Raw genomic sequence first — 27,058 nt, 5'->3', positions numbered from 1 at the left:
AATTATAAAAGAAATGTAAATGGCTTTGAATGTAAATAAACTGCTTTATAACTGAAAAAAGGGTGTTTCAAACGTACATTTCTCAGTGAGACTCGTTTCTTAATATGCTAGATACTTTGAGTATGAGTATAGTACAATGTTGAACACACCAAAAATTCTATTTGCTAAGACTCTTATATATACTAATTCGACTGCAACGGTCTTCTACTCAAAAGATGACATGTTTTCGTTGCATGTGCTTCGTCTCTTGCAAGCCTCCACGCGTTCTTTTCAAGGAATTGATAAGAATATATGATTAGATTAAACTTCTGAAGGCTTACTATAGCAACAATCATTTGACTTTGAATTACAATGCCAACATAACGTTGGCTCTCTTGGATCCCTTGAACACTGGAGATAACAATAATGTCACTAAAAATAATTTGTATGTCCATAAACTTCGTTGTATTTCACGGTTTAAAAATGAATAAGTATAGTGTCGTGAGTTGGAACACGAACTCATCCATCTAATCTAATAGTAATATTTTTAAAGAAAGAATTTATGATTTACTTTTATTTTGTTTGTTTCCCGGCAACAACAACAATAAGAAGGACCAATACCATTATACCACTCAAAAACCCTAATTTTCCCATTTATACCATTCACTGCTTTCAAACTTTTCATTTCCGTCTGCCTCACTCTAACCCATCTCATCAGCGACAGTTATTGGTCAAATAGATCAATCGTAGTTGAAATTTCCATTTTTTGTTTCTGTGTTTTCAGTCTATCGACAACACTAGTTCCAAGAGTTCGGGCTCAGTCCTTCGACTTCAATGGCGGAGGACAACAAAGACGCGAGTGATTACAGTTCGGAGGACGAAGGAACTGAAGATTACAGACGCGGTGGATATCACAAGGTTCAGATTGGCGACACCTTCAAAAATGGGTGCTATGTGGTTCAGAGTAAGCTTGGTTGGGGGCATTTTTCCACTGTTTGGCTCGCTTGGGATACTCACAAATTGGTTTGTGCCCTTTTCATTCTCTTTGTTTCCTTGGATTAAAAATTTATGCTTTTTGAATTTTGATGATTGGTGATTAAGTTTAGTGTTTTGGATTATGAAGGGGTGTCATTGTTTCTGAAATGGAGAACTTTGACCAAAATGTATGCTTTGTTTTCCAATTTTTATGGATTTTTTTTCAATATTAGAAATTATCAATTTTTAACTGAAATTTATCATCTTAACATGGTATCAGATTTTGGTTTAAGATCCGATGAGTCACCTGCTATTAGGTTTCCGCAATCGAGCCACCCACCATTTATTTTCATGCTCTAGATGTCCAATCTTGAGCGTGAGGGTGTGTTAAGAGTCTCACATCGAACAATATATGACATGAACATGTGCTTATAAGTGGGGACAATCTTCCCCCTACAAGCCGGTTTTGTAGGGATGAGTTAGGCCTAAACCACAATTCTTAACCGATGTCTTCTCTCTATCTCTCAATATATGTGTGTGTTGTGTGTTCAATTTAGTAACTAAAGTTGATTTTGTAATTAGTTATTCATGCTTCTGTTGCCTTGATTCTCTTTTTAATTTGTTAAGTTGTTGTTCATATGTATTGTGTGTCATTGAAGTTCTTTTTATTAAATGACACAATTCACTTTGTGACTATGCTTGTTGAAGCCCTAGATAGCACACGTGCTATGGTATTTCGTTTAAATATCTATTAATGATGGGGGGAATTATTTATTATGTAGCGATATGTTGCCTTGAAAATTCAAAAGAGTGCTCAGCATTACACTGAAGCGGCGATGGATGAAATAAAGATTCTCAAACAAATTGCTGAAGGGGATGTAGAGGATAAGAAATGTGTTGTGAAGCTTTTGGACCACTTTAAGCATTCAGGGCCTAATGGCAACCATGTTTGTATGGTTTTTGAATTCCTTGGTGATAATCTTCTCACACTTATAAAGTATAGTGATTATCGAGGTGTTCCCCTTCCCATGGTCAAAGAAATTTGTTACCATGTTTTGGTTGGTTTGGATTATTTGCACCGTGAGCTCTCTATAATACACACCGATTTGAAGCCCGAGAATGTCTTGATTCTCTCACCAATAGATCCATCTAAGGATCCTAGGAAATCCGGAGCCCCACTTATACTTCCAAAAACCAAAGATAAGACTGTGTCCAGGAATGGGACCACAAATGATAAAAGTTCGAATGGAGATCTAACCAAGAATCAGAAAAAGAAAATGCGCAAAAAGGCTAAAAAAGCAGCTCAGAAGGAAGGTTCCGAGGTAGCAGATGAGGATTCTGAAGCACCGGAGCAAGATAATTGTAGTAATGATGTGAAACCGAATGTAGAAAATGGTGAAGGTAAACCTAATAGTTCTGCTAGTTTAGATGAATCAGCAAAGACTTCTGAAATTCAGGATGTTCCACAAGGCAGTCAAGTTTCTAGGAGAGGTAGCCGCTCTACCAGAAAGAAGTTGCTTGCTGCTGTTGATCTCAAGTGCAAGCTGGTGGATTTTGGTAATGCTTGTTGGACGTATAAACAATTTACGAATGATATTCAGACAAGGCAGTATAGATGTCCCGAGGTTCTTCTTGGTTCCAAATACTCAACTCCAGCTGATATGTGGTCCTTTGCTTGCATTTGCTTTGAGCTTGCCACTGGTGATGTTCTTTTCGATCCTCACAGTGGTGATAACTATGACAGGGATGAGGTAACCTGTTTTGAATTTCAAAAGAATTTGTTGACTTTACTTCCTATATACTTTTTTCTTTGTATATATCTGCTGTCTTAGGAATTTGAAAGGCATGTGAAAAATAACATTTAGAGGAAATGGTTTGTTAAAATGCTTCTTCTATTTTTGTGCTTCAAAAGTGAGTTCAAGCTGGTAAATTTGAAAAGATCTGTTACCAAATTAGCCTATTTGAAGAATGAACTTTATTTCAACTTAAGATTTTTATGTTACTTATTCTCGGTTTTGTTTTCTGAAAGTTGAAATAGTGGTAGAACTTTTGATATGTGATAATGCTACTAGATCACTAAGAAGACATTTCGCCAAAGAAATGAACTCGTGTCTATACTCTTGCATTACGAAATTATTTTAGTCTAAAGATGTTGCACTGTTTTCAATTTTTTAATATATTTGTTGTTTATTTAGCATGGTTTTGGATAGAACATTATGGCGACAGTTAATCCATGTAGCTGACCCCACTTAGTGGGACAAGGATTGGTGGTGGTTGTTATATTTGTTGATGTTTTTAGAATTGAGATTTCGCTTGTTTAAATTTGTCGTAAAATTTTTATTGGGGTACTAAAATCATACATTTTCCGTAGTACAATTCAATAATATATTTGAATCATACATTTTCCGTAGAAATAATGCACACTGATAAAATTTATTTTTATAACCATTGAAAATACCATCGTTTCTTATTCTCTTAGAAAAAATGTATAAAAACATGAAATACTGCTGTGGACTGTGGTTATTTTCAACTTTAATTGATGATTTAGTTTGATGAGATTTCTAAATTTACTCTTCAGGACCATCTGGCATTGATGATGGAGCTTCTTGGAATGATGCCTCGCAAGGTAGGCATGTTAGGTGTTATGCTGCAAAATGTCCAAGTTGTTATATTATCGATTTGCATCTTGATATCTTGATATGCGCAAGGAGAAAAATATTGCGTGTTATAGATGCTTCATTATCCCACATTTTATTCAGTCACTTCATTACAGACATGATCCTTAATCCTATTGAATATACTCTCTTTCTGTCTATGATTCTGAATTTTGAATTTATTGGTGTTGTCAGCATTTTATTTGTTCCCATTCTCACAACTTGAACAATTATATTGTCTATAGATTGCTCTTAGCGGCCGCTATTCCCGGGACTTTTTCAATAGATGTGGTGATTTGAGACACATTCGTCGGTTGCGGTTCTGGCCTATCACTAAGGTGTTGACGGAGAAATATGATTTCAGTGAGCAAGATGCAAGTGACATGGCTGACTTCCTTGTTCCATTACTTGACTTTGTTCCTGATAAGAGGCCAACGGCTGCTCAGTGCCTCAATCATCCATGGATGAGTGCAGGTCCTCGGACTCTTGAGCCCTCTTTGACTAACGTGCAACCTGATGCTGTTAACGGTGAAAAGTCTCTAAAGTCTAGGGAAAAGACCGAGCATGAGGCTGTTGAAGTTGGTATGGGAAACATGGTGATTGATGGAAATCAAATGCCACTCAAAGATTTTTAACCTACAAAGCCATTGGAGTAGAGACAATTTGGCTTATGTCGGTGGTTTATGCAACCTGTTACTTTTATTCGGTAAGTTTTGATGGTCCTTGGAGCATGATACTCTATTAACTGTTACTTTATAAGTACTATGTGCAAATGGGTCATACTTAAGAGGTTATGATTTGTGAAACCCTTCATAAGGTAGGGCAAAGGAAGCTGGATGGATGCCTATTACAGTGGAATTTAACCACTTCTTTCACCTCTTACAAAAGTGTCTAGACTAGAAGATAGCTTCCTTCACATTCAATAGAGTGCGCAGATTCTTGAATTATCATCAGGAGAATATTTTCATTTTTTGGAGAGTTTGATATTTATCTCTAGATTAGGTGTTCTTCTTCCAAAATGTTATATTTTAGGAATTTGAACTGTACATTTGAATGAGTTCTTTTTTTTGTATCTATATCAGATTTTGTTGCTGTAGTAGTAGACATTACTGTGACATATTTTGTTTCTTAATTTTAACATTTTAAATGATTTTACTATGGGGGATTTTTTTTTACCTAAATCTTATCTTTGGATTCATCATTATACACATGATTTCCCATAATCATAATTTCTAGGTTTGTTTCACCAGCAAGAGGATGTTGAGTGAATTACAAACAAATTGAGTGAATTTTATTCCGACTCTATAATAATTGTTTTTTTGCTAGTCTTTCTAAAAAAAAATGATGATTTTAAATGTTAACTTAAAAATGAATGTAATATATTTATGAAATAAGTGTACTGAAATTACAATGTTTTACTTTGAATGCTTGTTATGTGTTTTAATTATTACATTTGCTGCTATGTTCGTATACAGGTTTTTTTATGGATACTTTTCATCAATTTGATTATAAATAAAATATAAACAAACAAATTCGTAAACAAATGGTTTTTCAACTTTTTTGAATCTCAATTTAACTACTCAATCTAAAAACATGGGTTTTAAGGTTTAAGAAAACTTGAGTTCCTGGTGTCAAGTGGATTAGGGATCCTCTATGTTATGGGTTGTAAAGTTTCTAGTTAACAACTACGTTCTGAAAAAATAATTGCCTCTAATGCTTAAAACAGTTTTAACATCCTGCTGGAACACAAACAGATGGCTAACTTTGGATAGTTAAGTTTAAATCAAGTTTGTCAATTATATAATTACATGTCTCAGAAGATAGTGTGGCAGATGACGAATGTTTTAATGCGCTTGCACATATCGCCCACACAAGCATCGAAGACACGGTGAAGAGTCTTTTGATGGCTGACATAGCTATTGTGAACTTGTGAACATAGCCGTCTCAAATTTGAGAGGCCCTGTGTAAGAAGTTGAAGTTATCTTTAGTTGAATGGTGAATTTTTTTAAGGGGCCCTATTTAAGCGTAAATTAACTGTGAAATATATAACTGGAGACCCTTTTTGCCATAACTTAAACATAAAAAAGTGTGAGGCCCTGTGCTGTAGGTCGCCTTGCACACCCTCAAAAACGGTCCTGCTTGTGAAACAGTAAAAAATTGTATTTATATCCCCTCTGGAATAAGAATAAAAATTAATGCTAGCTACAACATCAATAATATGAGTAATATCCTGCACACTTCCAAATCCATTTCGGATGATTTGATCTTCATGCACAATCACTGCATTTGTGCGTGGTTACTTTCCTTCACGTTTTAAAATAACCTGAAAAATGAATCAGAATCCCTTCAGGTATGGAGCACTTAATACATATTATAGTTATATATTGATGACTTAAGACTAAACCTCGGAAGCAGAGGTCAAAATAAGTTAGGCTGGGCAAACTTTCTAAAGCCCGAGCATTTTTCCAAACTTAAAACTTGAGCCTAACTAACTTACGCAATATAGGTCTATTTTAAAGATCTTTCACTTGAATTAAAATTCTACTTTGTAATAAGATCTTTAAATAAGTCATGCGACGATTGCTAAAAAAACTTATAAACTCTGTATGCAGTTCAATGTGCTTAAATATTTAAACTTGTCTAAATGTATATGATTCTAATACATTATTATAATAAAAGTTTGATCTAATAATAATAGTAACAATTTTTGTACACATCTAATAAAGAAATTTTTCTCTAAAAAACGTAAACAAATATTGAACACGTCCAATCATATTTCATCAACCTGTCATAGTATAAGTAAGTTTTTAAAAGTAATATTATGACGTGTTAAGAAGATAAAATATGTTTGGCTATATCAATGTATAGTAATTAAAATTTTAAATTATTTACATTAATCTAAATAGTAAAAGATTTAAAAGACTTTTAGGATACCTTGTAGTCTAGTCTTTTAGCTAAATAAATTTTTAAAAAAGTCTTGGCCTTATTAATTTTATAAATTGGTTAGATCAGTAGCCACTCAAATGGAGCTCAAAAACACTTTACATATCTTGGGTTAAAGATGTTATACTAGTGATATCATATTCATGATATCACTAGTGATATCATATTCATGATAATACATCTACTTATCTTGGGTTAAAGATGTTATACTAGTGATATCCTATTCATGAGATCTACATATGTGTTTCGTATTTAAGATCTACTAAGATAAAAAAATAAAAAAGAGCATTTTTGCGAGAGGAATTAGCTGAGAAGGTAACAAAAATTACCTATATTTTAAGGTTCACTCGATCAAAATATTTTTCTTGCTCTGAGGTAGTTATACATAAGGAAAAAAACAATAATGCCACCAATAATGATCCCAGATGTAGTTAGCCAGAATGCAAACTGCATTAAATCCACAGATATAGTTAATTTAACAAGATTGATTGCCAATAACTTCCAAAAAAAACAAAATCACGCATGGAATAAGATTTTAGACAGCAACTCACCACATGTTCCTCAAGATAGGACTTCAGGTTCATGCCAAATATACCTGAAACCATGAAAATATATCTTGATATAAAATCAAATAATGTAGATAATATTCTCAGATAATAAATCCGACAATCTTGAACCGAAGTTCTTATTTAAATTGCATGTTCCTTTTGAGATCAATGACTTGTCTGTTTCAGCTTTAAAAAAATGGATTGTTTTCTTTGTATTTTTAAAAATAGATTTTACAAAACAGTTTTTCAAGATATTACAAATTTTTTATATTCCTTTTTCTAAATTGAAACATTACTTTTGACATTCTATAACATAAACAAACATTATTGAAGACCAAAACTTAGTCAAAATCGCAATTTTTATTAAAAAAATGGTATTTCAAAATTAAGTGATCTTTTGAAATTTTGATATCCAAAAAAAGTTTCAATAAAAAGATAAAATACCTAAAAACATTTTAAAAATACATATTCAAACCAAATTTTCATTTGAAGCTTTTATGAAAAGTTTCTTTTGTAAATTTTTTTTACACAAAACTATGTAATACTATAAAATCATTTTTAAAAAAAAGCCAAAACAAACTGTCCTCAAATTGGCAACTCCAGATTCTAAATCTTGGAAGTCCTTCACCGATAAGTATATTAAAGCAGCAAAATTCTGCCATAATGGTTGTAGTGGCAAATTTACAAACATATGAACATGTACCAAGGTGATTAAATAATGCAATGTATGCTAGTAATATCTGGAAAAACTAAATGATCAAAAAATTATTAGATTTTAAGAAGAGCAGTTGAGGTCGTTTTTTATGCAAACCTAAGCCACCAACAAAAGTTATAACTAGCCAAGTTTTAGTCCACTTCAATTCCTGGTATGTGGAACTGATTTATTATCTGAGAATATCTACATTAATTGTTTAAGGTAGACTAAGAGTGTGAATATTTAAATTAAGTTTGGTTAAAATTGTGGGTGGGTTTATGCAACCAATTGTGTATACTTTGTCAAAGAACCACCCAAAATCTGTACCTGCTACAAGGGCACCAACTGCTACACAAAATGTTCCAACCTGGAGAAGCAGTTCCACTCTACTAACTTCAAGTCTTCGCGAGCTGTTGAATGAACATAAGTTATTAGAACACAAAACGTTAGTGAAGATAGAGAGAGAGCTATGGACATTGACAAATTTCTCTCTTGCATTGGGGTTAAAAAGCTAAGCTAATCTACGGTGTCATACTATATGCATGATGTTTTTAACTACCCCATGTAACAATGTTGAACGAAGGACGATAGACACTTATATGATTCTTTTAATTTCAAGAGTGAAATATATTTCATGCATTCTTAATTGTGATTGAAGTCCTTGAATGCAATATTATTTCATCCTTTCTTAATTGTGATTGAAGTACTTGAATGCAATAATATTTCAGGCATTCTTAATTGTGACTCTTTAATGCCGGGTTAAGTGCTTAATTTGACTTCACAACGGAACCAAGGATTGATGTCAGTCCAAACACAATCCCGGGGTTAGCAGAACACAGCTTTCAGAAATCACTTAACTTCCTAACATCAACAATCACTTGATACAACTCTAAACCCACCCTGGCAGAAGAGAGAAAAAAGAAATTCAAACCTCAAACTGACAGCTATAGAATCCTCCATTTCCCTTGCAGAATCAAGAAGCCTTTCAGATTGACCATGACAAGATTCACATCTGCAAGTGAATTTATACATAAAAGTCAACTTTGAAAAGAAATATAATTAAAAATGTTTAACTTAATACAAAAGAAAAAGTAATTAGCATTTGTCAGAATCATCAACTAATTGTCGAGTTTGAAACTTTGAGACTTGTTTCATAATGCAGATTCCTTTCAGATATTGCAACATGGATAAGAGAGATTTCTGGATATTAATGGTAAGTAAAAGCACAAGATTCTTGGTTTCAACATGTTTCCACCATGTAGTGTTTTGACTACTGCCTTCTTAAACATGACATAAGAAAGGCCTTGAAGGAATACAATATTGTTGTATAATGCTACAAATATCATATACACATCCTCAACACACGAGTACACAATAATTATTACAAAAAGTAATGCACAAGTTTGGAATGAGAATAACCTTTGGAGATAATTTTCCAGAAGCATTTCAATTTCCTCCTCCTCCTCTACATATCATGAGAGAGAAAGATGAGCAACGGTACTGTAATTTTTAAAGTCATCTGCATAATGAAAAGATCTGTATCCATGTCTCCATATTTCACAGCTTACCATCAGCAACCTGCTTTTCTAAGGGCACTGAGCATTCCACATTATTGTTTCCTTTATTAAGTGTACAGTTTCTTCCCATAATACACATCCGCCGTATTTCATTTGGGTCCTCCAGAAGGTCAAGAAGCATCTGTCGGAGAGCTCCTGCCTTCGAGCCTAACTCAACCTAGCAATTTGGCAGAAGGCAAATAAAATTAGTTGTTTTCTCCCAGAACCACAGCAGATTAGTGAGAAAAAAGTCAGAAGAAAATACCAAAGTTTGTTTGCTAATACGAAGTTGCTCCAATATGTCCCCAGTTATCCGATTTGGCAATGCCTCAAGAAGAGCTTGAACCTAGGGCCAGGGGTAGGGGGAAATAAAATCGCTATCCGAATCAGGTACAGAAAAAAGGTGAAAATATATAATCTTTTATGAACCAAGAAGGCAAAAATCAATTTACTACGTAAAATATTTCAGCAAGTAAGGAGCTTTCTGCCACTAGACATGTGCAATAGAAAGAGCCAGTAGAGTTCAGCTTTTCATTAAATATTACTTTTACATTGAAATTGTATGACTTCTAATTTTCTTAAGATCTTTGTTTACCTTTCAGAAATAAAGTTATACATTGAAATTATATGACTTCTAATTTTCTTAAGATCTTTGTTTACCTTTCAGAAATAAAGTTGAATAAAATAGATCTTTTATTTTAAGCATATAAAGATTTAAGTGTTTTTTATAACTTTAACCACTTGAAAACAACTTCTATGTTAAAGCTTTAAAAAACAAATCACTTTTTACACAATCTTTAAATCAAACAAACATGCTAAATAAAATATGTTAGAAAACCCTCATGAAATGTCATTTATAATACTGTTAAGATCTTATACAATGTCTGCAAGAAGAAATGGCAGGAAAACATCACATAGAAGTAGTGGCTAAAGCCCATAGTTTTTTTTATCAGTTTTTGCTCACATGCAGATAGAGGACGCAACATGGGCACGGCCCCCGGGCATTGCCCATTTTACCCGCATTTTTTCGAAATGCGGGTCAAAGTTTTAGGTTCACACCCTCTACTATGTTCGCTCTGCCCCATATTTTTGCGGACTTTTATGGGCGCAAGCGTTAACATGAATTTTGCAACTTTTAGGCTTTAGGGAAGGCCTGTCGGGCCCGTCCCGCCCTCATTTTATTGCGGGGCGTGCCAAGGTTTCGCACCCTCTACTATGTCCGTCCCGCCCCGTTTTTTTTTTTGATTCGGGCATACCCGTTTACCACCCCTAAGTGTAGGTTTAGAAACAACTGCTTATCAAAGTCATAGGAACAAAAAAGCAGGCAAACTAACACATGTGCAAAAACACACATACCACAAAGAATCAACATAAACATACTCAGTTACTCACTGTGTTTTCATACTCACACGAGGTTCTAAGTCCATCAGTCTCCGCTCCAAACGTTGTATTCTTGAAAGCAATGCTGCTTCGACAACCTGAAAGTTCAACCATGTAATTAGGGGGAAGAGTGGAAGACAGTTCACAATAGTATGCCTACAATGGCATTGACAAGCAAGATGGGCTGTGACTCTTTAACATACTAAATTAGAACAAAATTACACCCATGGTAACCCACTGGTCATATACTCATATGAATGTTAGGAACTGTAATATTCAAATACCTTTAGGCTATGTTTGGGAGTTTGGAGAGGAAGGGAGGGGAGGGCTTTAAAAAATAGGAAGAATTGGATGAAAATGATAAAAAGATTTTGGGTAGGAGGGTTTTGGAGGGTTTGAGTTTATTCATAACACCAAAAACCCCATAAAATGGGGAAACTCAAAAATTGTATTGAATGAGGGTTTTGGAGGGTTTTGAAGGGCTTACATAAATGTTCCAGACATCTTTTAGGTTGTTATAGTATTCCCAAAATTAAAAATATATTAATAATAAAGACTCTTTTATCATTCTAAACAAAATCATTTTTTCAAAAAATGTCAAATATTTTCCTATATTTTTTTAAAATTTTGTTTTTGGAAGCCTTCCCCTCCAAACTCCCAAACATAGCCTTAGTTTTTAAAGAGAGTATTTGCCACAGGGAATAAGACTTAAACCCAGTTGCTTGGAAATCTACTCCTCAAAAGTCATGAGCAATTTGGGTTCCTATATACTTTCGCTTCCGGCATCTGACCTACTTTTAAGGCCACCCCTAAGTCTTGGCTTTCTGCATTGGAATTGTTACCATCTTTAGATCCTTCTGCCTCATCTTTTACCTTTAAGCACCATTTTTTTTTTATAAAACAGTGTCATTATTTTTTTCTTTCTTTCTGGAAATTCACTATAACCACCAATTCTACCCTTTCCAAACCTTGAGCCATAAATATGTCCTTGCCTATACTTTACTATTTCTCTTGTTTATACTCATTCCTCAGATAAAATTAGGAATTACTGAGTTTCATATTAGTACTGCTATGATGTTGATTCATACCTGAGTATAACTATCATATTTCAATTCTTGAAAATAAACCATATGCAAATCAGTTTTTGTTTTCTTCTTGTCTTATAGGACTGTAAACCACTTTATTCTCATAACAATACTGCTATTCAGTTTTTTCAGACCTGAGTCTAACTATCATATCTCAACCTTTGAAAAATAACTAAATTCAGTTTAGTTTTCCTTTTGTTTCTTTTGTCTCATAAGAACAAATTAATCTTAATTTGACACTGCTATTAAGTTAACTCAGGTGAGGTCTAAGACTAACTATCATAATTCACCCTTGAAAATAAACCATATTGAAATCTTTATTTTGTCATATAGTACTGAAAATCACCATGTTTTCATAATGATGTAATGTAGCAGAAAATGAGTTGGGAAACAGCATTAGTTCACAAGACTCTGCTTGGAGTGAATATAACTATTCTATTTTTCCTCCAATTCTAACAATTAGCATATTAAATGGAGAAGCAAATTCCAACAGACCTCAATTTCAAATGGCATTGATGGCCCTCCATTGTTATTCTTGGGGTTCAACCTAGGCAGCAAAGTGTCTAGAAAAGCTTGCCCACCTTTACTGGTAAAAAAATCAATAGAGATAGAAGTTTAGTTTTTAGTTCGGCGTTCCTTTATCACAGAAATAGCGAGAATAATGCATCCTATAATATATGAATTATTTAAGATTAAAACAATACCGATTATAGTCAAATATAAGCACACAATCTTGCATTGCTATTGCGCGTAGCGAACCCAGGTTTAGAAGTATAGCATACTCACGGACCTAATACAAAACAATGAAATTGAATTGTTAAGGACAGAACTTGATATTGATGTTGTGTATTCCCCCTATGCCACATATGGGGTATCCAAAACAAAACAGATGTGCATATGTGTGGAGTAGATTACCAGCAAAGAAGGCATTGAATTTGTCAAAAACAATGATGGATCCACACTTCGGACATCCCGGGGACGAAGACCTGAATAATTGAACACTCACCAAATATAAAATGTAAACAAAAACAATTAACGATATAAATAGGTTATAATTGTTCAACTACTGATGATATCATTGCTAAAATAAAAGGTAGCATGATGTATAGGTACTAATGGCCGATCAATAAAAATTGTTATGCAAATTACATCACAAATATTATGTTTATAAAAAGACCTACTTGGCTCCTTTGAACTTGAGCCTATTTTAAGTGAAAGAAGCATATCATGGCCAGGTTTTAAAAACCGGTCCGCGAAGCGAAAATGACCGCGACAAAACAATTTCGGCAGGTACTGATATCGATACTGTTATGACGGTTTTTATATTACAGAATAAATTGTGGTTAATTCACACCGCGACAACCGCAATCAGTATCGCCACCTGTACCGACTGAACGAAAGCTTTTACACGACTGCGACTGTTTTTTAAAACCCTGATAATGATTGCATGAATGAATAATAGAACATAGCTGAATTAATATCATTTGATTTAACTCACCACTGGACTTCAATAATTGTCTCCTGTTTATTTTTCGAGTCGATACTGCACCGTCTGATTTCACTTCTACAACCTTCACAAATATAGAAAGAGAGAGAAAACAGAGTAAGAAAAGCGAAATTAGTAACACTGGAGAAGCTGCAACAAAAGCTTCCTAGAGTTTTATTTCATTGAAGTAGTGATAAAAATGCCTAAAATCCACGAGATAATTTCTAAATTAAGACTAACTATAGTAGAATAGATCGAGAGAGAAAAAAGGAGGTGAGTAGAACAAACTTCATAAACAGGTTCTCGAATTCCGAGAGAAGGAGAATCGCCTGCAATCCTCTGAGGCTCAATAGAAGGAGTTCGGATCGGAGTCGGACCATTTGACTCATCCACAGCTTCATCGGCATCAGACGGAACGGTTTCCGCCTCGCTCCACTGCTTCTCCTCCGTGGATCTACTGCATTTCACCGGCTTCAGAGCCGACGGTGACGTAACGGAGATCTTTCTCCGGCGAAGAAGAGTGAGAGAATCATGACTCTGTAGAGAACGGAATTCAGTAAGGTCGGAGAAGAAGACGTAGTTGGTGCGCGAGAGTAAAGGTTGAAAACGAAGGTGCGTCGAAGTTGAAGTTAAAGTTAAAGCCATGCTAATTTAGTTCAGAAGAGACTCTGGCGACGGTTACGGTGGTCATGCATGCCGGTAACGGAATGAGGTGGTTGGATTGGAGCAGTGTTTCACTATGCGTAACGATTAAAACGAAACAGATTAATAGTTTATTCAAATTTGGATATTTTATTATTATTTGATGAGTTTCAATTACTAATAGTATAAAATTGACAGTGTATTTCTTCTTTTTTTTTTTTTAAATTGCAGTATCCTTGTTCCGGTGAAGTTGATGGGACCGGTGAGAGGATAGGATAATAAGCAGAAAAGGCCAAAAAGTGAAAAATTTATGTATATTTTTCTATTGGGCAATATTATCTGTGGCTGATATTTGGCTACGAATTAAAACTACAGGTGAGAATGTGACTCAAGAACACGGGAAGTGAGTTAATACTACGAGAAATGCTAGCAACACTCTCTTTTGAACACTCTCTCAAACACTTTCTCTCTTATTGGTTGAAACATGTGTGAGTCCTACTACTTTATATGGAACCTATTTTTAAAGTGAGGGGTCCACACATGTTTCAACCAATAAAAAAGCGAGTGTTTGAGAGAGTGTTCAAAAGAGAGTGTTGCTAGCACTCCTCTAATACTAATAGTATTACATAGCGCGAGGGCGCGCGTGCTTGAGTCATGAATTTATTTGAATGGAATAAAATAATTAAAATTGCTAGATTATTAAAAAATTATTTATTTTTTATTATAATCACATCTAAAACCATACATATGAATAAATTCTGATATTTTGACAATGTAATTTTATTTACCTTGGCATTACATGACAAATAAACTTTTATTTTAAATTTATCATCATTTCAAGTAACTGCTAAAATCAAAAGATATTAATGAACTCTTGAAATTGTCCTTTAAATAAAACATAAAACAAATTGAAAAAAAAAATCCTATAGTAGTTAACAAATATTTTCATTACAAGTTCTTTCCTTTTATCATTTCACTTTAAAATGTATTTTAGATTTCATGACAAAGGGAAGACACGTCATTTTCTCTCAACATACATCTCTTTTTACCCTTTTTTGTTGTTGTTGTTAATATTCATCTTCATTTCTCACAATCTACATCTCAGTTTTTCTCTTTCATGGAAGATTGAAGAAATGCTTGAAAGATAGTAAAAAAAAATATTCTAAGGGTCCGGAGACAAAGAAAAACATGATTGTACTACAACATATCATGATACAAATATTCTAGTCAAAGTATCACAATATTAGAGCATAAGTACAAGGACAAAAATTGTATTCACAGTTGAATAATAATATATTTCGTGCAGATTGAACTTTATCAATTACGAAGTTGTGTGATCTAATAAAATAGGTTCATATAACTCAAAATGTGATTGTACACTTAGAAAAACATATGATCTTTCATGTGTTTGTGTAATAGACAAGAATATTGTTGTGAAATCAATGTCAAGAACAAAGTATAATAGGTTTTTTTTCTTGACAAGAAACCCACAAGGGTAGGAAAGAGAGAAACAAAAAGAACACAATAAAATTGGTTATAAACTGTTATGCTTTACTTTTTTTTTGAAATAAGATTACAAGTGTTACAGAATAACAAATAACATCTCTCACCCTAATTAGAATTTGCAGTATGTAATGATGAAAGACTAGTATGTTATTTATAAGAAAACTAACACACTAAACTAATGAGTTTTTTCACACAGACTCGTTACACAAGCTAACTTAGGAAACAAGTTAACTTTAACAACTGGGCTTAACAAACAAGCCCAATTCGACATGCTAACAATCATAGCTTACTTCGACTTCAACTACAACATATGAACAAACTTCGATGACATGCTAAGATTTTATCAAATTGTCGAACTAAGAAGCTAACATTGAACCATCTAGAGTTCGATTCAATATCTCACAAATTTTCATCTTGGAACAAAATCTATAATATCAAGAGAACAAACTAGCTTTCTTAATGCAACTTTATCAACTGCATACAGTGAAAAAACATGCAACTTGGTAATGTCTCGGTGATCATATCAATTAGGGGTGGCAAAACGGGTCGTGGACCGCCGGCCCGACCCACACACCCGCATATAATGGCGGGTTGGGTTGGGAATTTTTGGCCCGCCGTTGCTCTCCAAAACCCGTCGTCCGCCAAAGTCCGCCTCACCTATTTGATCAGTCTGTCCCGCCTTAAGTCCGTCTTTGTTTAGTTAATTCTAATAATTTTAATTCTTGATGGTATTATTTTATACATTTATTTGTGAATATATGCAACATTTTTTTAAGTAACGTTTGTTTAAAGGATGCTTTAAAAGAATTATTCTAAAAAGTAATTGAAAATTTTAATTGAAAGGTAAAAAAAAAGGCCTTGATTCAAGTCTAGATTTCACAAGACTCCATAATTCGAGTCACACTAGGTATGATTCAAATCATACATCCTTGTAGCCTTGATTCAAGCATTCTAACTTGTGATTCAAGCAATACTCAATATATTGATACAAGACCAATAGAAAACCCTCTAATTTATCAATGACAAGTGATAAAACATTTGCTTAGACTTATCAACTGCACATTAACCAAAAATAGGTAAAAATGACTAAAAAACCACGAAGTAACTCACAAAAACCTTGCCAATACACTTTCATACAAGCAAGGATCGCAAAGACAAGATCATAGGTGCGCATAGCAAGCACAAGCGACCAAGAAGAGTTAATGGCTAAGTAACTTCATGGTGAAGTAATCAGTCTCACTAAGTCAAGATCATAAGAGGGCCTAACGAGTAAAGACAATTCATGGCTTCATGGCTAAGTTACTTCATGATGAAGGAAGGGTTTGTGTCCTAGTCGAAGATGGATGGTGCGTCTAGTGAGACAAAGCAACTAGAGCAAGTTGCAGGTCAACTGACATTTCTTAACAAGAAAGAAAGCAGACGCGCTAGGCGAAGATGGAAGATGCGTTTATCGAGTCTACCTTTTCCAAAGATATAAATAGGGATGCCATTTTTCAATTTAAAAAGGAGTTTTAATGAATTCAAGGTAGTACAAAAAGAAAGTATGTTCACCTTAAATCTCAACCGAGAAGAAGATTAAAGACATTATATGAAGTTAATTATAAAACTACAATAAATAAGCGTATAGCTAATTCTCTTTTGTTGGGATAATATGTAATATCGTTATATTAATGTATTATTATTGATGATTATTTGTTTTTAATGCTGGTTTAACACGTTTTAAAAATCCAAATAATTTATTAATATTCTTTTCTTTATTGGTAACCAAAATGTAGTTTAGGCTTTTGAAGAGTTTTGGAGTGAGAAGTCTAATCAAGGTAGCAAATTCAATTCAAGCAACACAGTCTCCACTTCTCACTCTCCCGTAGCCTAAAATTGGAGGGAACAAGCGAAAAGACAAACCGAAGCGCATGGCGGTTCCGGCCAATCCATCCACTGCAGAAGAAGAAGAAGAGCACGAAGGTCCCACACATCATCCCACTGCACCGTCACACGAGGTTACCATCAAAACCTCCGCTTAATTTCAAACTCTAGTTTCGTTTCATTGCTATGACCTATGAATCCATCTTCATTTCAGTAGCCGCCACTAACAATTATCCCTATTACTTTTAAATTAGTGCTTCTGGTAACTGCAAATCGAAACGCGATTGCAATATTTGGCGCTTTTTTGTTTGTTTAAATTCTTATTGTGCGATTGTTTTTAAATTGCTGATGCAGTTTTTTGATTTATCAACAACTGTTGATCCCAGTTATGTAATCTCCTTGATAAGGAAGCTTTTGCCTTTGGATTCTGCTTCTGTTCATGGAGTTGTTTCGGATGTCCCTAACCAAGGGGATGCTCCATGTGCATCAATTTGTAATAATGAACAGTTTGAATCTTCCAAGAGTAAATCTGAAAATATGGATGTTGATGTTTCCGGTGAATCTTCTCGCGCGGGAGGAGAATATAAGGATAATGGCGATGGATTTGAACATTCTGGTGCGTTGGTTGGAGAGGATGCGTGGGAAGAAAGTGGTTGTATTTTGTGGGACTTAGCTGCCAGTAAAACACATGCTGAACTCATGGTATTACTCTATTTTTGTTTAGTGTTTGTTTGAATTCTCTTGTATTTCGGTCAAGCATCCTATCATTGGTATAGAAACATCATGGCAATTTTTTCTCACCTGAGGTCTAAACAGATTTCGGTTGTCATTGCTTTATGCCTTTCAACCTTTTTAGTTGTATATACTAAAATGAGATGATTATGTGGTTTAATTATGTAGGTGGAGAATCTCATACTTGAAGTTCTTTTAGCAAATCTCGTTGATTGCAAATCCATGCGTGTTAATGTAAGTCAATGTATAAATATGTACCATGATTCAAAGTGCATCATTTTAATGGTTTGTGAAAATAAAGTTATCCGGTGATTAGAAGATCAAATGTTACTTTATTACATATTTTTTGTATTAATTACATTCTGCAGGAGATTAGCATAGGAATTATTGGGAACCTTGCCTGCCACGAAGTTCTAATGAAACGTATAGTCTCGACTAAAGGACTGATTGCGATAGTTGTGGATAAATTATTTCTGGATGATCCTCAATGTTTATGTGAAACATCTAGGTATGACGCTTCATTAACACATGGACATGTTTATATGGATAAATTATTTCTGGATGATCCTCAATGTTATGTAATTCTAGTTTACCAACTAGGGATTACCTTGTTTTGAATCGTTTCATAGCTACTTTGTCATAGAGTACGCTGTATAGGATTTTTGGTGATTAGTAAATTTGTCCTAGGGATTTACATTAATTTCTTTCTGTTGATCACAGAAGTTTTGGTTCACAACAAAGCTAATATTTTGTGGCAAAGCCCCGTCTCTGCAATTCTTTGTCGTATATGTCTGGAGAGGAAATTCTAGAATTTTAAAGGGCTTTTGTTTTTCTCTGACTTATTTTGCACAGGGTTATTATTTTAGCCACCGTTTGGCATTCTGCTAATGTCATTTTTATTACCGGTTCCTTCCGAGACATGTAGAAATATTGGCATGCTTTGTTAGATGATTCAATTCCTAGGTTTTAGTTTTGCTGTTTCTGTGTTATTTTCTTCAGAAGCCATCTCATCTCATCCACTTTCTATGAACTATTATCTTCTTCCTTCATACATTTCATATGTAAAAGAATATGCACTCAGATATACCAGCCTGAATATATGGGAAGAGGGGATGATGTTTATTAGTTTATTTATTTATGTATCCCAAACTTTTATTTGTGTTGTGCTGTAATCTAGGTGTCATACTACTTTTTCTGGTTAGAATTATTTTTTTATATTAGTAATTTTTCTCGTGTTGTGAAAGCAGATTATTGACTGTGGGCCTTCAAAGTGGTGAATCTATTACTTGGGCTGAGGCATTGCGGTCCGAACATGTATTATGTCAAATATTATGGATTGCAGAAAATACTTTGAACCTTCAGCTTTTAGAAAAGGTAGTGTAATTCTGTATTAATCATAGTTTCAACTTTTTCGATCTTTATAGAGGTGATACTGAACTAGGTAATATTGCACAGAACTCTGAAAAGCATGAAGTGAAATATTGAACAGAACTTTGTGAAAAGCATGCAATGAAACCTTGCACTAGAAACATTAACACTGTTGGAAGGAAAAGTAATATGATTATTTTGATGACTTGTTTTGGCATTCTTTCTGATTCGAAATGCAAGTTTCATCTAATCAATGGCTAAGAGTATTTTAATCTTTAACAGATTGCAGGGCTTATATTAGCAATATTAGAAAGCCAGCAAAAAGTTGTGGAAGATCTTCTTCCACCTATGATGAAGCTTGGTTTGGCAAATATATTAATCAATCTCTTGACTTTTGAGATAAGCAAACTAACGAGTGAGAGAATACCTGAAAGGTACAATAATCCTCAGTCCTCTGTTTTACATCGATGAAATTACACTGTTCCCATTATCTTCTGATGCCAATTCTGACCTCATCACTGACACATGTTTGTAACTATTCATCCAACAGTCTGGTGGATTTTTTATTGTTGCAAAAGGCATTCTGTTGAATTTGATTTGACAACCTAATATCTTCAAATTTCAGGTATTCAATTCTTGATTTAATTCTTCGTGCAATTGAAGGCCTTTCTGTGATAGATGATCATTCTCAGGAAATATGTTCAAATAAAGAGCTTTTTCATCTAGTATGTGACTTGGTCAAGTTCACAGATAAAGTAGAGGTACTGCACTGTAGTAGTTAGATCTTTCCTCGAGACACAATTTAGTTTAATCAACTGTTGATAGCTTGATATTAATAATTTATTTTTGTTTTCATCCATGTTAGGGATTGAGATATTATCAGAGGAGTACCTTGATCTGAAAAACTATATTCACAAAACTCATGCAAATATTATACTGATTTCTGATTTCTCCAATAAAAGCAATACATTTTTTTCCTACCAAGATGCATCACAAGCTTATTTATTTTTACAGTAAGAATATTTTTTTTCCATCAATTGATAGAAATTTTTGCTTTTCTTTGCTTTGTTCTCTTGAGTAGCATCAGTTGTACTGTGTACTTGATATTTTCTCACATATATTCCAAATTTTCTATTAGTCATGATTAGTTTTTGATAGATGGTTTGCTCGGTGAGACTAGATTGGATATGGTGTTCAAATATTATAGATCCTTAGGAAAAAACATAATGCAACGATGTCTCAGAAAAAACAATCTTAGAGTATATCTTACAAATTTTAATGATGAATCATTTTTTTATAATATGTCAGCGTAGCTGAGTAAATTTTAAATAGTTTCATCTTGTGACCTACATGCTCTTTTGGCCCTTGCTATTTACTATGTGCTTCTAATAGATTGACAAGAAATGAAAATGATTTATATAACTGAAAATCAATGGTGTATTGGTTATATCTCTTGTAGGTTGGGAACTGTTGTGTTACTGCTGCAGTCCTTATTGCAAATATTTTGTCTGATGTTGTTGATCGTGCTTCCGAAATATCACAAGGTAAAACTTGTATCTCTTTCACTCTCATCTATAAACTACAATGCTCTACTTATTTATTTGTTTGTTTTTAGTATACCTGGATTAGTTGTATAATGGTAAATGACATCGTGCCTTCTAGATTGGAGCCTCTTAGGTGGCCTGCTTGATATATTTCCTTTTGCTTCGGATGATTTGGAGGCAAGAAATGCAATCTGGAGCGTACTTGCTAGAATATTGGTCAGAATACCCGAAACTGAAATGAACTCATCAAGTTTATGTCATTTTGTTTCGGTTCTTGTTAGAAGACTTGATCTGATTGAAGATGAGCTTCTGAACCAACAATGTGTTGACTACAGTCCTGGCTCAACAGCAGATACTAGAAACACATCTGTATCCTTCTCATTTAGTTATTTTGGTTTATTGTTTGCTGTTTTGAGGCCCTCTTTGAATGACAGGAATTTAGATTTATGAGGAATCACGACTCTTGGAATGAGGTTTCAGTTTCTTAGAAATAAGATGTTGCATTAGTTTGCAAGCTGTCGTGATTATATAATTATAAGTCCATGTTGATTCATCTTTGAATGACAGGAATTGAAATTTATGAGGAATCACGATTCTTGGAATGAGGTGTCAGTTTCTTAGAAATAAGATGTTGCATTAGTTTGCATGCTGTCATGATTATATTATTATAAATCCATGTTGATTCCTCTTGCAGTAATTTGCTTTAAATTGACTTAATTTTTTCTTTTGTTATGGAAATTGCTTTTACATAAACTTTTATATGCATAAGCTTTTAGTATGTTTGGTATGGCGTTTGGAATGACATTTTCCATCCCAGGCATTTTTTGATGTGAAAATTTAGAAGCTATACATCGAAGCTTTTGTGTTGACCTTTTTGATGCAATTTTTTCTAATCTAACGATTTACCAAACCTGTACTTAATTACTGTTTATCCAATCTGCTGCTACTAGCCATCCCAATGCAGCTAACTGTAAAAGGCCAGGTGCATGTATTGATATTTAGGTAGATGTGTGTTTTTTCTATTATTTTTTCCCTTTACCATTGGAATAACAGCTCGTGAGAATAATTAGCATTGTGAATCAGTGGACTGCTGTAAGGGAGGGAGCTGAGAGTAATGGAAATGATGAAGTTCTTCTAAGCGAGACAGATGTAAAAAAGTTGTTGGATATTTGTCACAAATTCTCCAAGTAGAATTACTTTATTATGTTGTAAATTACCGTTGTCCAAACAATCTTTGTAGGTTTGACAAGTTTTGTTTAACTAATTCTTGAAACCTCAGTTAGCTAAGCGTTGAGTGTTAAGAAATCCCAATATAAAAAAATTATGAAGTTTAGTGGCTTGGTTGATCATGTTTTGTTTGGTTTTAAGAGTAAAACAGGAAGTATATTTTCTTTGGCTCGATCTCTTCAAGCGTGAGAAAAGATGTGTTCAAAATATACAGCAAAGAAATGATGAGATTTGTTCAAGCAGATTTTTCAAAGTCTATTTGCATCCTCCATATCAAAAGGTTGGTGAAAAAATTGTTTTCCAAACACACTATTAATCACTATTGCTGCACATGAAGTCTTCGTTTTCTTATCCTACGTTTGTTATATTTTGGTTTTCATTATTAATCACTGTTACTACACATGTAACTAATCGTTTTTTAAGTTTGTTAATTTTTGGTGCTCTATTAATCACTGGTGTTACATACGAACAACACTCTTTGTTAGGCAAATCCAACATGAACAACTTTGAACACTCAACAGAAAATTTACACAGCTCTAAGAACTTTGGTCTTATTACAACAATGAAACACCTTGTGAGCTTTGTAATTAATCATATTCAAATTCCTAATACATAAGCCAAACTCATTTAACAGCAGCAGCCACACACACACAACACTTGAAAGCTAAATAATAATAGTAATCATAATAGATAGAGCTGATAATGACCCAAAATCGTTGTATTACGAAATGAGAGAGATGCCAGCAAGCAGCAAACTATCAGCCAAAACCTTGTTTGCAGCCTCAGATGGATGAAAACCATCCCAAAACACATATTCACTAGCATTTGCACATGTTCCTATGGAGTCCTTGTTGCACAATATAGATGTCTCTATCAAACCAGATCCACAACAAGCCTTCCTTGCTTCGAAAAATCCTGTGAAAAGAGTAGCGTGTCGATAATAAGATGAAACAAAATACATAACTTTGTAGTAGTTTACTAGTTTACCATTTTCTGCAGGCTTAGTGACAAGGTCTTGGAGAGGATGGTAGATATCAAGGACAGCCAATGTAAGGTTACTAAGTGATATTTGCAAGTTCTGAGATGTGATGTTTAGTTTGTTGTTGAAGTTAACAGCATCAGTGTTTAGCCTTTCCACACATTCATTGCTATGAGAGCCAAAAAGAGTGATGGCGGCCGGCAAACAACCCAATGGAGGTAATGTTGTTACACCAATTCTCCTTGCTCCAAGTGCATATAAACTCTGTAACATAACATCCATGTTTGTAATTTAGAAGTGTCAAATCAAAATCAGGTAAGTTATATAATAGTCAGGGCCGATGATAAGGGTGTGCAAGGCGGGCCACAACACATGACCTCCAATTTAGAACCTCATAACACATTTGACAGACTTAAACCATGGCTAAATTGGGAGCAATACACAAGACCACTAAAAATTTAAGACAACTCTGGTAATAGTCAAACATTAGGTTACGATATATACCTGAATGAAAACGATATAATCTTGCATGACAATATCTGAGAACTGATCAGCAGTGTAAACCTTGTTAAGTAGAGGATTTACGTAATAGTTTTGAACAAAGTCACTGCTACCAGCACTAACAAGATATATAGCTTCAGATATAATTGATGAAGCATTTGATGTTCCTGTTACTCCCACCAATACATTCTGGCATTCTTTATAGTGTTCCAGTTGTTGGTCCAATGGAATTGCACGCTAGATCCAAATGAAACAAATATAACAAAATCATGACTAACCTAAACAATATATTCAAAATAAAGTAGAAAAGAAAAAGAAATTTATTTAGTTTTAAACTTGAAAATGTATATATATTTATTTACATATAGTTTAGCTGTAGGACCATAGAAGCCAGAAGCACCAGATGCAAAGTTTGCACCATTCAAGAGGTTTTGTCCTTTAACCTGTAAGTTGAGGTAAGCTGGTGGATAAGTTGTAAATCCAAGATTTTCAGCTGCAAAAGTGAAAAAATTCAACAATGATCAAATATAAACACGAGTATCAGACACGACACTGATGAATCAATGCATGCATATACATATATGTAATGTAACTACATAGACCTGCGTTGATGTCTGACACTAAATAAGGAGTTAGAGGAAGGAGGAAGAAAATACCTGTAAAATCTGTTGCAAGCTTTCCATTACAAAACCTTCCTGTTGGCTTGTGATTCTGGAAGTCTCTTCCATAAGGAGGAAAATTTGATTTAATTACTGTGTACAAGTTGTTATTGTTTCCTGCATCAACAACAGAATCACCAAATATGAACAATGCAGGGACAAGAGGCTGTCCTTTAACCACATTGAACACTAAAACCAGAACAAAAAAAGTCAAGAAATAAGTTGAATGCTTCATTTTTCTTCTTCTTTCAAATCTTGTTCAGCAGAAAGAGAAGGATTTTCTAGATGTGTTTACTGTGTTGGGAAGTGATGATATGAAGAAAAGCTGGTTTTGTGCATTGAAGGTGTAACATGCATTGCAGTGGAGGAGTAGAAAAGGTTTGAGTTTCGAGAGTGTTATAAATGCTTAAACTTTATTGTGAAAGCTTCAACTTCATTGTTAATAGGTGCAAAAGTCAAAATAGAAAAATGAATAATGATTTGTTTAATTAAGTTTGGTGAATTTGGAAAAGTGCTTGCATGCTTTCATTTTTCTAGGTAACTATAAAATAACAAGTGGATATGCTAATAAACAGTGTTTTTCTTTTTTCTACTATAGTAATTGTTGTTTCACTCTCCAATTTTCACACAGTCATTATGAGTGTATTTATTATATTTTCTCGGTCCTTAAATATACCTTTTTTGTTGAGTTTTTATAAGATTCTAATTTCTATTCAATTCAAATTATTATTATTTTTTATTTTATTTATTTTATACATGCACTAAATACTCTTACATAAACATTATTCAATTCTCGTTTTTAAAAATAGATTGTAAAATTATATAAGTAATTCATAAATTTAATATTTTAACTTTTTTAATTCTTATAATTTATTTCAGAGTGTCTTATAATTCAAGTAGAGAGCTAATATTTAAGACAATTTTTCAATCTATTCTATGGGCTTCTTATGCACCACCGAATTGATCAAAATGCCCTCGTGCTTTCATAGATGCATTTTCGGAAGCGCACTTTTTCCAAAAGAAATAGTTTTTTTTCCTGTAGATATATCTACGAGAGCTTTAGAACATGAGATTTTTCCATTAATTGGGAAAATCATAATGTTCCATGAAATTTTCCGTAGATGTATCTACGGAAGGGGTTGAAAAGAAAGTTTATTAAATCTTCCGTAGATGCATCTACGGAAAAAATCATTTATTTTAAAAAAAAGTGTACTTCCGAAGATACATCTACAAAAAAATTATTTTAAAAAAAGAAAGTGTACTTCCGAAGATACATCTACAAAAATTGGATGTATGTTTGGAATTTCGCGTGATGTATGAGATATTCATGAGGTGGATTGAGAACTCGTCATATTTCTTGTCCTTATTTTTACATGAATTTATTTTTGTTTGTCTGTATTAAAGTCAATATTTAAAGTTCTTATTAATTAAACTTGTAAACTTTCTATGATTATCTAAAGTGAGTTTTAAGTTTTTTCTAATATATTTTTCACGTTGAACATAGGGGTGGCAACAGGTGTGGTCCGCCTGACCGATATGCTCACCCGTTAAAAAATGATGGATTGAGTTAGAATTTTGGGTCCGCCGTCTATTAAAGTCTGCTCCGCCAAAGCCCGTTGCCTATCAAAGTTCATTCCGCTAAAATCCGCCGTCCGTCAAAGTCCACATCGCCTATTCATTTCCACTATTTTTTTTAGTTAATTTTAGTAATTTTATTTTTTTGATGGTTTTATTTTATATATTTATTTGTGAATATATGCAATATTTTTTAAGTAAAACTTGTTAAAAAAATGTTTTATTAAAAATAATTTTAAAAAATAAGTGAAAAATCTAATTGAAAGATAAAAAAAAAAACCTATCAAACTATTAAAAAATGAAAATAAATAAATAGGCGGATAAGTCTGCCACCTTGGCGGGGTGGGCTAGATTTTTATACCTATTTCTACCTGGCAGCGCTCTACTATGTTCTTGACGAGCTTAAGGCGGAGAGGGGCGAGACAGAGCGGGCTATCCGTTCAACACTATTAGGTTAGGTACATGAATATAAACCACTGATGACTCATGATTCGATCAATAGTTTTAATATCATGTTAAAATTAAAATTTGATCTAACTCACTTTAAAAAAAATCTATTTATAAGAAGAGGAGTATCCATCTATATAAATTTTTTATAATCTCAATATCGGAGTAATGTGAAACTTGAGATTTTCTCATGTGCTTACCAACTATTTTCCATAAATTATAGTGTGGAGCAATCCTAGTGCTATTAGTGAAGTTAACAAAACAAACATTTGCGTGATCCCCAAAGTTACTCAATCGAATCTTGTGAGTCAATTTAGGCCTATATTCTCATGTAATACTATATACAAGATTGTTACCAAGGTGCTAGTGGAGAGACTAAGGCCTCACATGTCATACCTTGTTTCTCCCTACCAAACTGGGAGAGAAATTCAAGAAAACATCATCATCGCCACGGAAGTTATGCACAACATGACCAAGAAGAAAGGTACAAAAGGTTTCTTCGCCATTAAGATTGATCTTGCCGAGGCTTACGACAAGATTAATTGGGAATTTATTTGGCGAATTCTTGTCGAAATTGACATTCCCGATACTATGATTAATCTCATCATGCATAGAGTTACTAGTGTTGATTCAAACATCAATTGGAATGGGAATATAGGCGAGTTCTTCCGGCCTCAACGTGGAATCTATCAACGTGACCCAATATCTCCGTATC

General features: G+C 33.8%; 4 protein-coding genes across 5 annotated transcripts; 2 read left to right on the top strand and 2 right to left on the bottom strand.

The window, feature by feature from the left end:
- The first annotated feature begins 593 nt into the window (after positions 1 to 593).
- On the top strand, positions 594 to 4,684 carry LOC131641494 (uncharacterized). 2 transcript variants are annotated; one of them, XR_009295556.1, is made up of 5 exons: positions 594 to 1,002; positions 1,737 to 2,705; positions 3,533 to 3,580; positions 3,854 to 4,314; positions 4,426 to 4,684. XR_009295556.1 is itself a non-coding variant. In XM_058911797.1 (4 exons), exons 1-4 carry the CDS (start codon positions 814 to 816, stop codon positions 4,241 to 4,243), a joined length of 1,596 nt encoding a protein of 531 aa, XP_058767780.1. In that variant the 5' UTR covers positions 594 to 813; the 3' UTR covers positions 4,244 to 4,684. The 2 variants fall into 2 exon arrangements, 1 of the variants encoding a protein (XP_058767780.1); XM_058911797.1 differs by having other exon boundaries at positions 3,854 to 4,684.
- A 942-nt stretch (positions 4,685 to 5,626) lies between these two features.
- On the bottom strand, positions 5,627 to 14,134 carry LOC131641495 (magnesium transporter MRS2-11, chloroplastic-like). The gene is made up of 14 exons (XM_058911798.1): positions 13,589 to 14,134; positions 13,313 to 13,385; positions 12,730 to 12,800; positions 12,519 to 12,604; positions 12,310 to 12,400; positions 10,759 to 10,827; positions 9,615 to 9,695; positions 9,362 to 9,527; positions 9,213 to 9,258; positions 8,725 to 8,805; positions 8,121 to 8,203; positions 7,103 to 7,146; positions 6,881 to 6,998; positions 5,627 to 5,931 (listed from the first exon to the last, which is right to left on the bottom strand). Exons 1-13 carry the CDS (start codon positions 13,943 to 13,945, stop codon positions 6,903 to 6,905), a joined length of 1,344 nt encoding a protein of 447 aa, XP_058767781.1. The 5' UTR covers positions 13,946 to 14,134; the 3' UTR covers positions 5,627 to 5,931; positions 6,881 to 6,902.
- Positions 14,135 to 17,223: 3,089 nt separating this feature from the next.
- LOC131641491 (uncharacterized) lies at positions 17,224 to 23,318 on the top strand. The gene is made up of 11 exons (XM_058911793.1): positions 17,224 to 17,445; positions 17,666 to 18,013; positions 18,212 to 18,277; positions 18,412 to 18,551; positions 19,291 to 19,417; positions 19,694 to 19,845; positions 20,037 to 20,172; positions 20,871 to 20,955; positions 21,074 to 21,324; positions 22,009 to 22,462; positions 23,182 to 23,318. The coding sequence occupies exons 1-10, from the start codon at positions 17,359 to 17,361 to the stop codon at positions 22,144 to 22,146; spliced, it is 1,530 nt and encodes a 509-aa protein (XP_058767776.1). The 5' UTR covers positions 17,224 to 17,358; the 3' UTR covers positions 22,147 to 22,462; positions 23,182 to 23,318.
- Positions 22,688 to 24,556, bottom strand: LOC131641492 (GDSL esterase/lipase At5g22810-like). The gene is made up of 5 exons (XM_058911794.1): positions 24,319 to 24,556; positions 24,025 to 24,155; positions 23,666 to 23,899; positions 23,170 to 23,425; positions 22,688 to 23,097 (listed from the first exon to the last, which is right to left on the bottom strand). The coding sequence occupies exons 1-5, from the start codon at positions 24,554 to 24,556 to the stop codon at positions 22,904 to 22,906; spliced, it is 1,053 nt and encodes a 350-aa protein (XP_058767777.1). The 3' UTR covers positions 22,688 to 22,903.
- Positions 24,557 to 27,058: the final 2,502 nt, after the last annotated feature.

Source organism: Vicia villosa, unplaced genomic scaffold (genome assembly GCF_029867415.1).
Source record: "Vicia villosa cultivar HV-30 ecotype Madison, WI unplaced genomic scaffold, Vvil1.0 ctg.003781F_1_1, whole genome shotgun sequence".
Lineage (NCBI taxonomy): Eukaryota > Viridiplantae > Streptophyta > Magnoliopsida > Fabales > Fabaceae > Vicia > Vicia villosa.
The sequence above is the reverse complement of the archived record's forward strand: the minus strand, read 5'-3'. Positions and strand labels throughout refer to the sequence as shown.

Coding starts and splice junctions, on each gene's coding strand:
- LOC131641494 (XM_058911797.1), top strand. CDS start 814: ATGGCGGAGGACAACAAAGACGCGAGTGATTACAGTTCGGAGGACGAA. Junction 1,003..1,736: donor CTTGGGATACTCACAAATTG/GTTTGTGCCCTT, acceptor TTTATTATGTAG/CGATATGTTGCCTTGAAAAT. Junction 2,706..3,532: donor ATAACTATGACAGGGATGAG/GTAACCTGTTTT, acceptor TTTACTCTTCAG/GACCATCTGGCATTGATGAT.
- LOC131641495 (XM_058911798.1), bottom strand. CDS start 13,945: ATGGCTTTAACTTTAACTTCAACTTCGACGCACCTTCGTTTTCAACCT. Junction 9,696..10,758: donor TGATGGACTTAGAACCTCGT/GTGAGTATGAAA, acceptor CCCTGGCCCTAG/GTTCAAGCTCTTCTTGAGGC. Junction 6,999..7,102: donor CCTATCTTGAGGAACATGTG/GTGAGTTGCTGT, acceptor GATTTAATGCAG/TTTGCATTCTGGCTAACTAC.
- LOC131641491 (XM_058911793.1), top strand. CDS start 17,359: ATGGCGGTTCCGGCCAATCCATCCACTGCAGAAGAAGAAGAAGAGCAC. Junction 18,552..19,290: donor TGTTTATGTGAAACATCTAG/GTATGACGCTTC, acceptor TTGTGAAAGCAG/ATTATTGACTGTGGGCCTTC. Junction 20,173..20,870: donor AGTTCACAGATAAAGTAGAG/GTACTGCACTGT, acceptor TATCTCTTGTAG/GTTGGGAACTGTTGTGTTAC.
- LOC131641492 (XM_058911794.1), bottom strand. CDS start 24,556: ATGAAGCATTCAACTTATTTCTTGACTTTTTTTGTTCTGGTTTTAGTG. Junction 24,156..24,318: donor GCTTGCAACAGATTTTACAG/GTATTTTCTTCC, acceptor TCACTTTTGCAG/CTGAAAATCTTGGATTTACA. Junction 23,900..24,024: donor GTCCTACAGCTAAACTATAT/GTAAATAAATAT, acceptor ATTTGGATCTAG/CGTGCAATTCCATTGGACCA.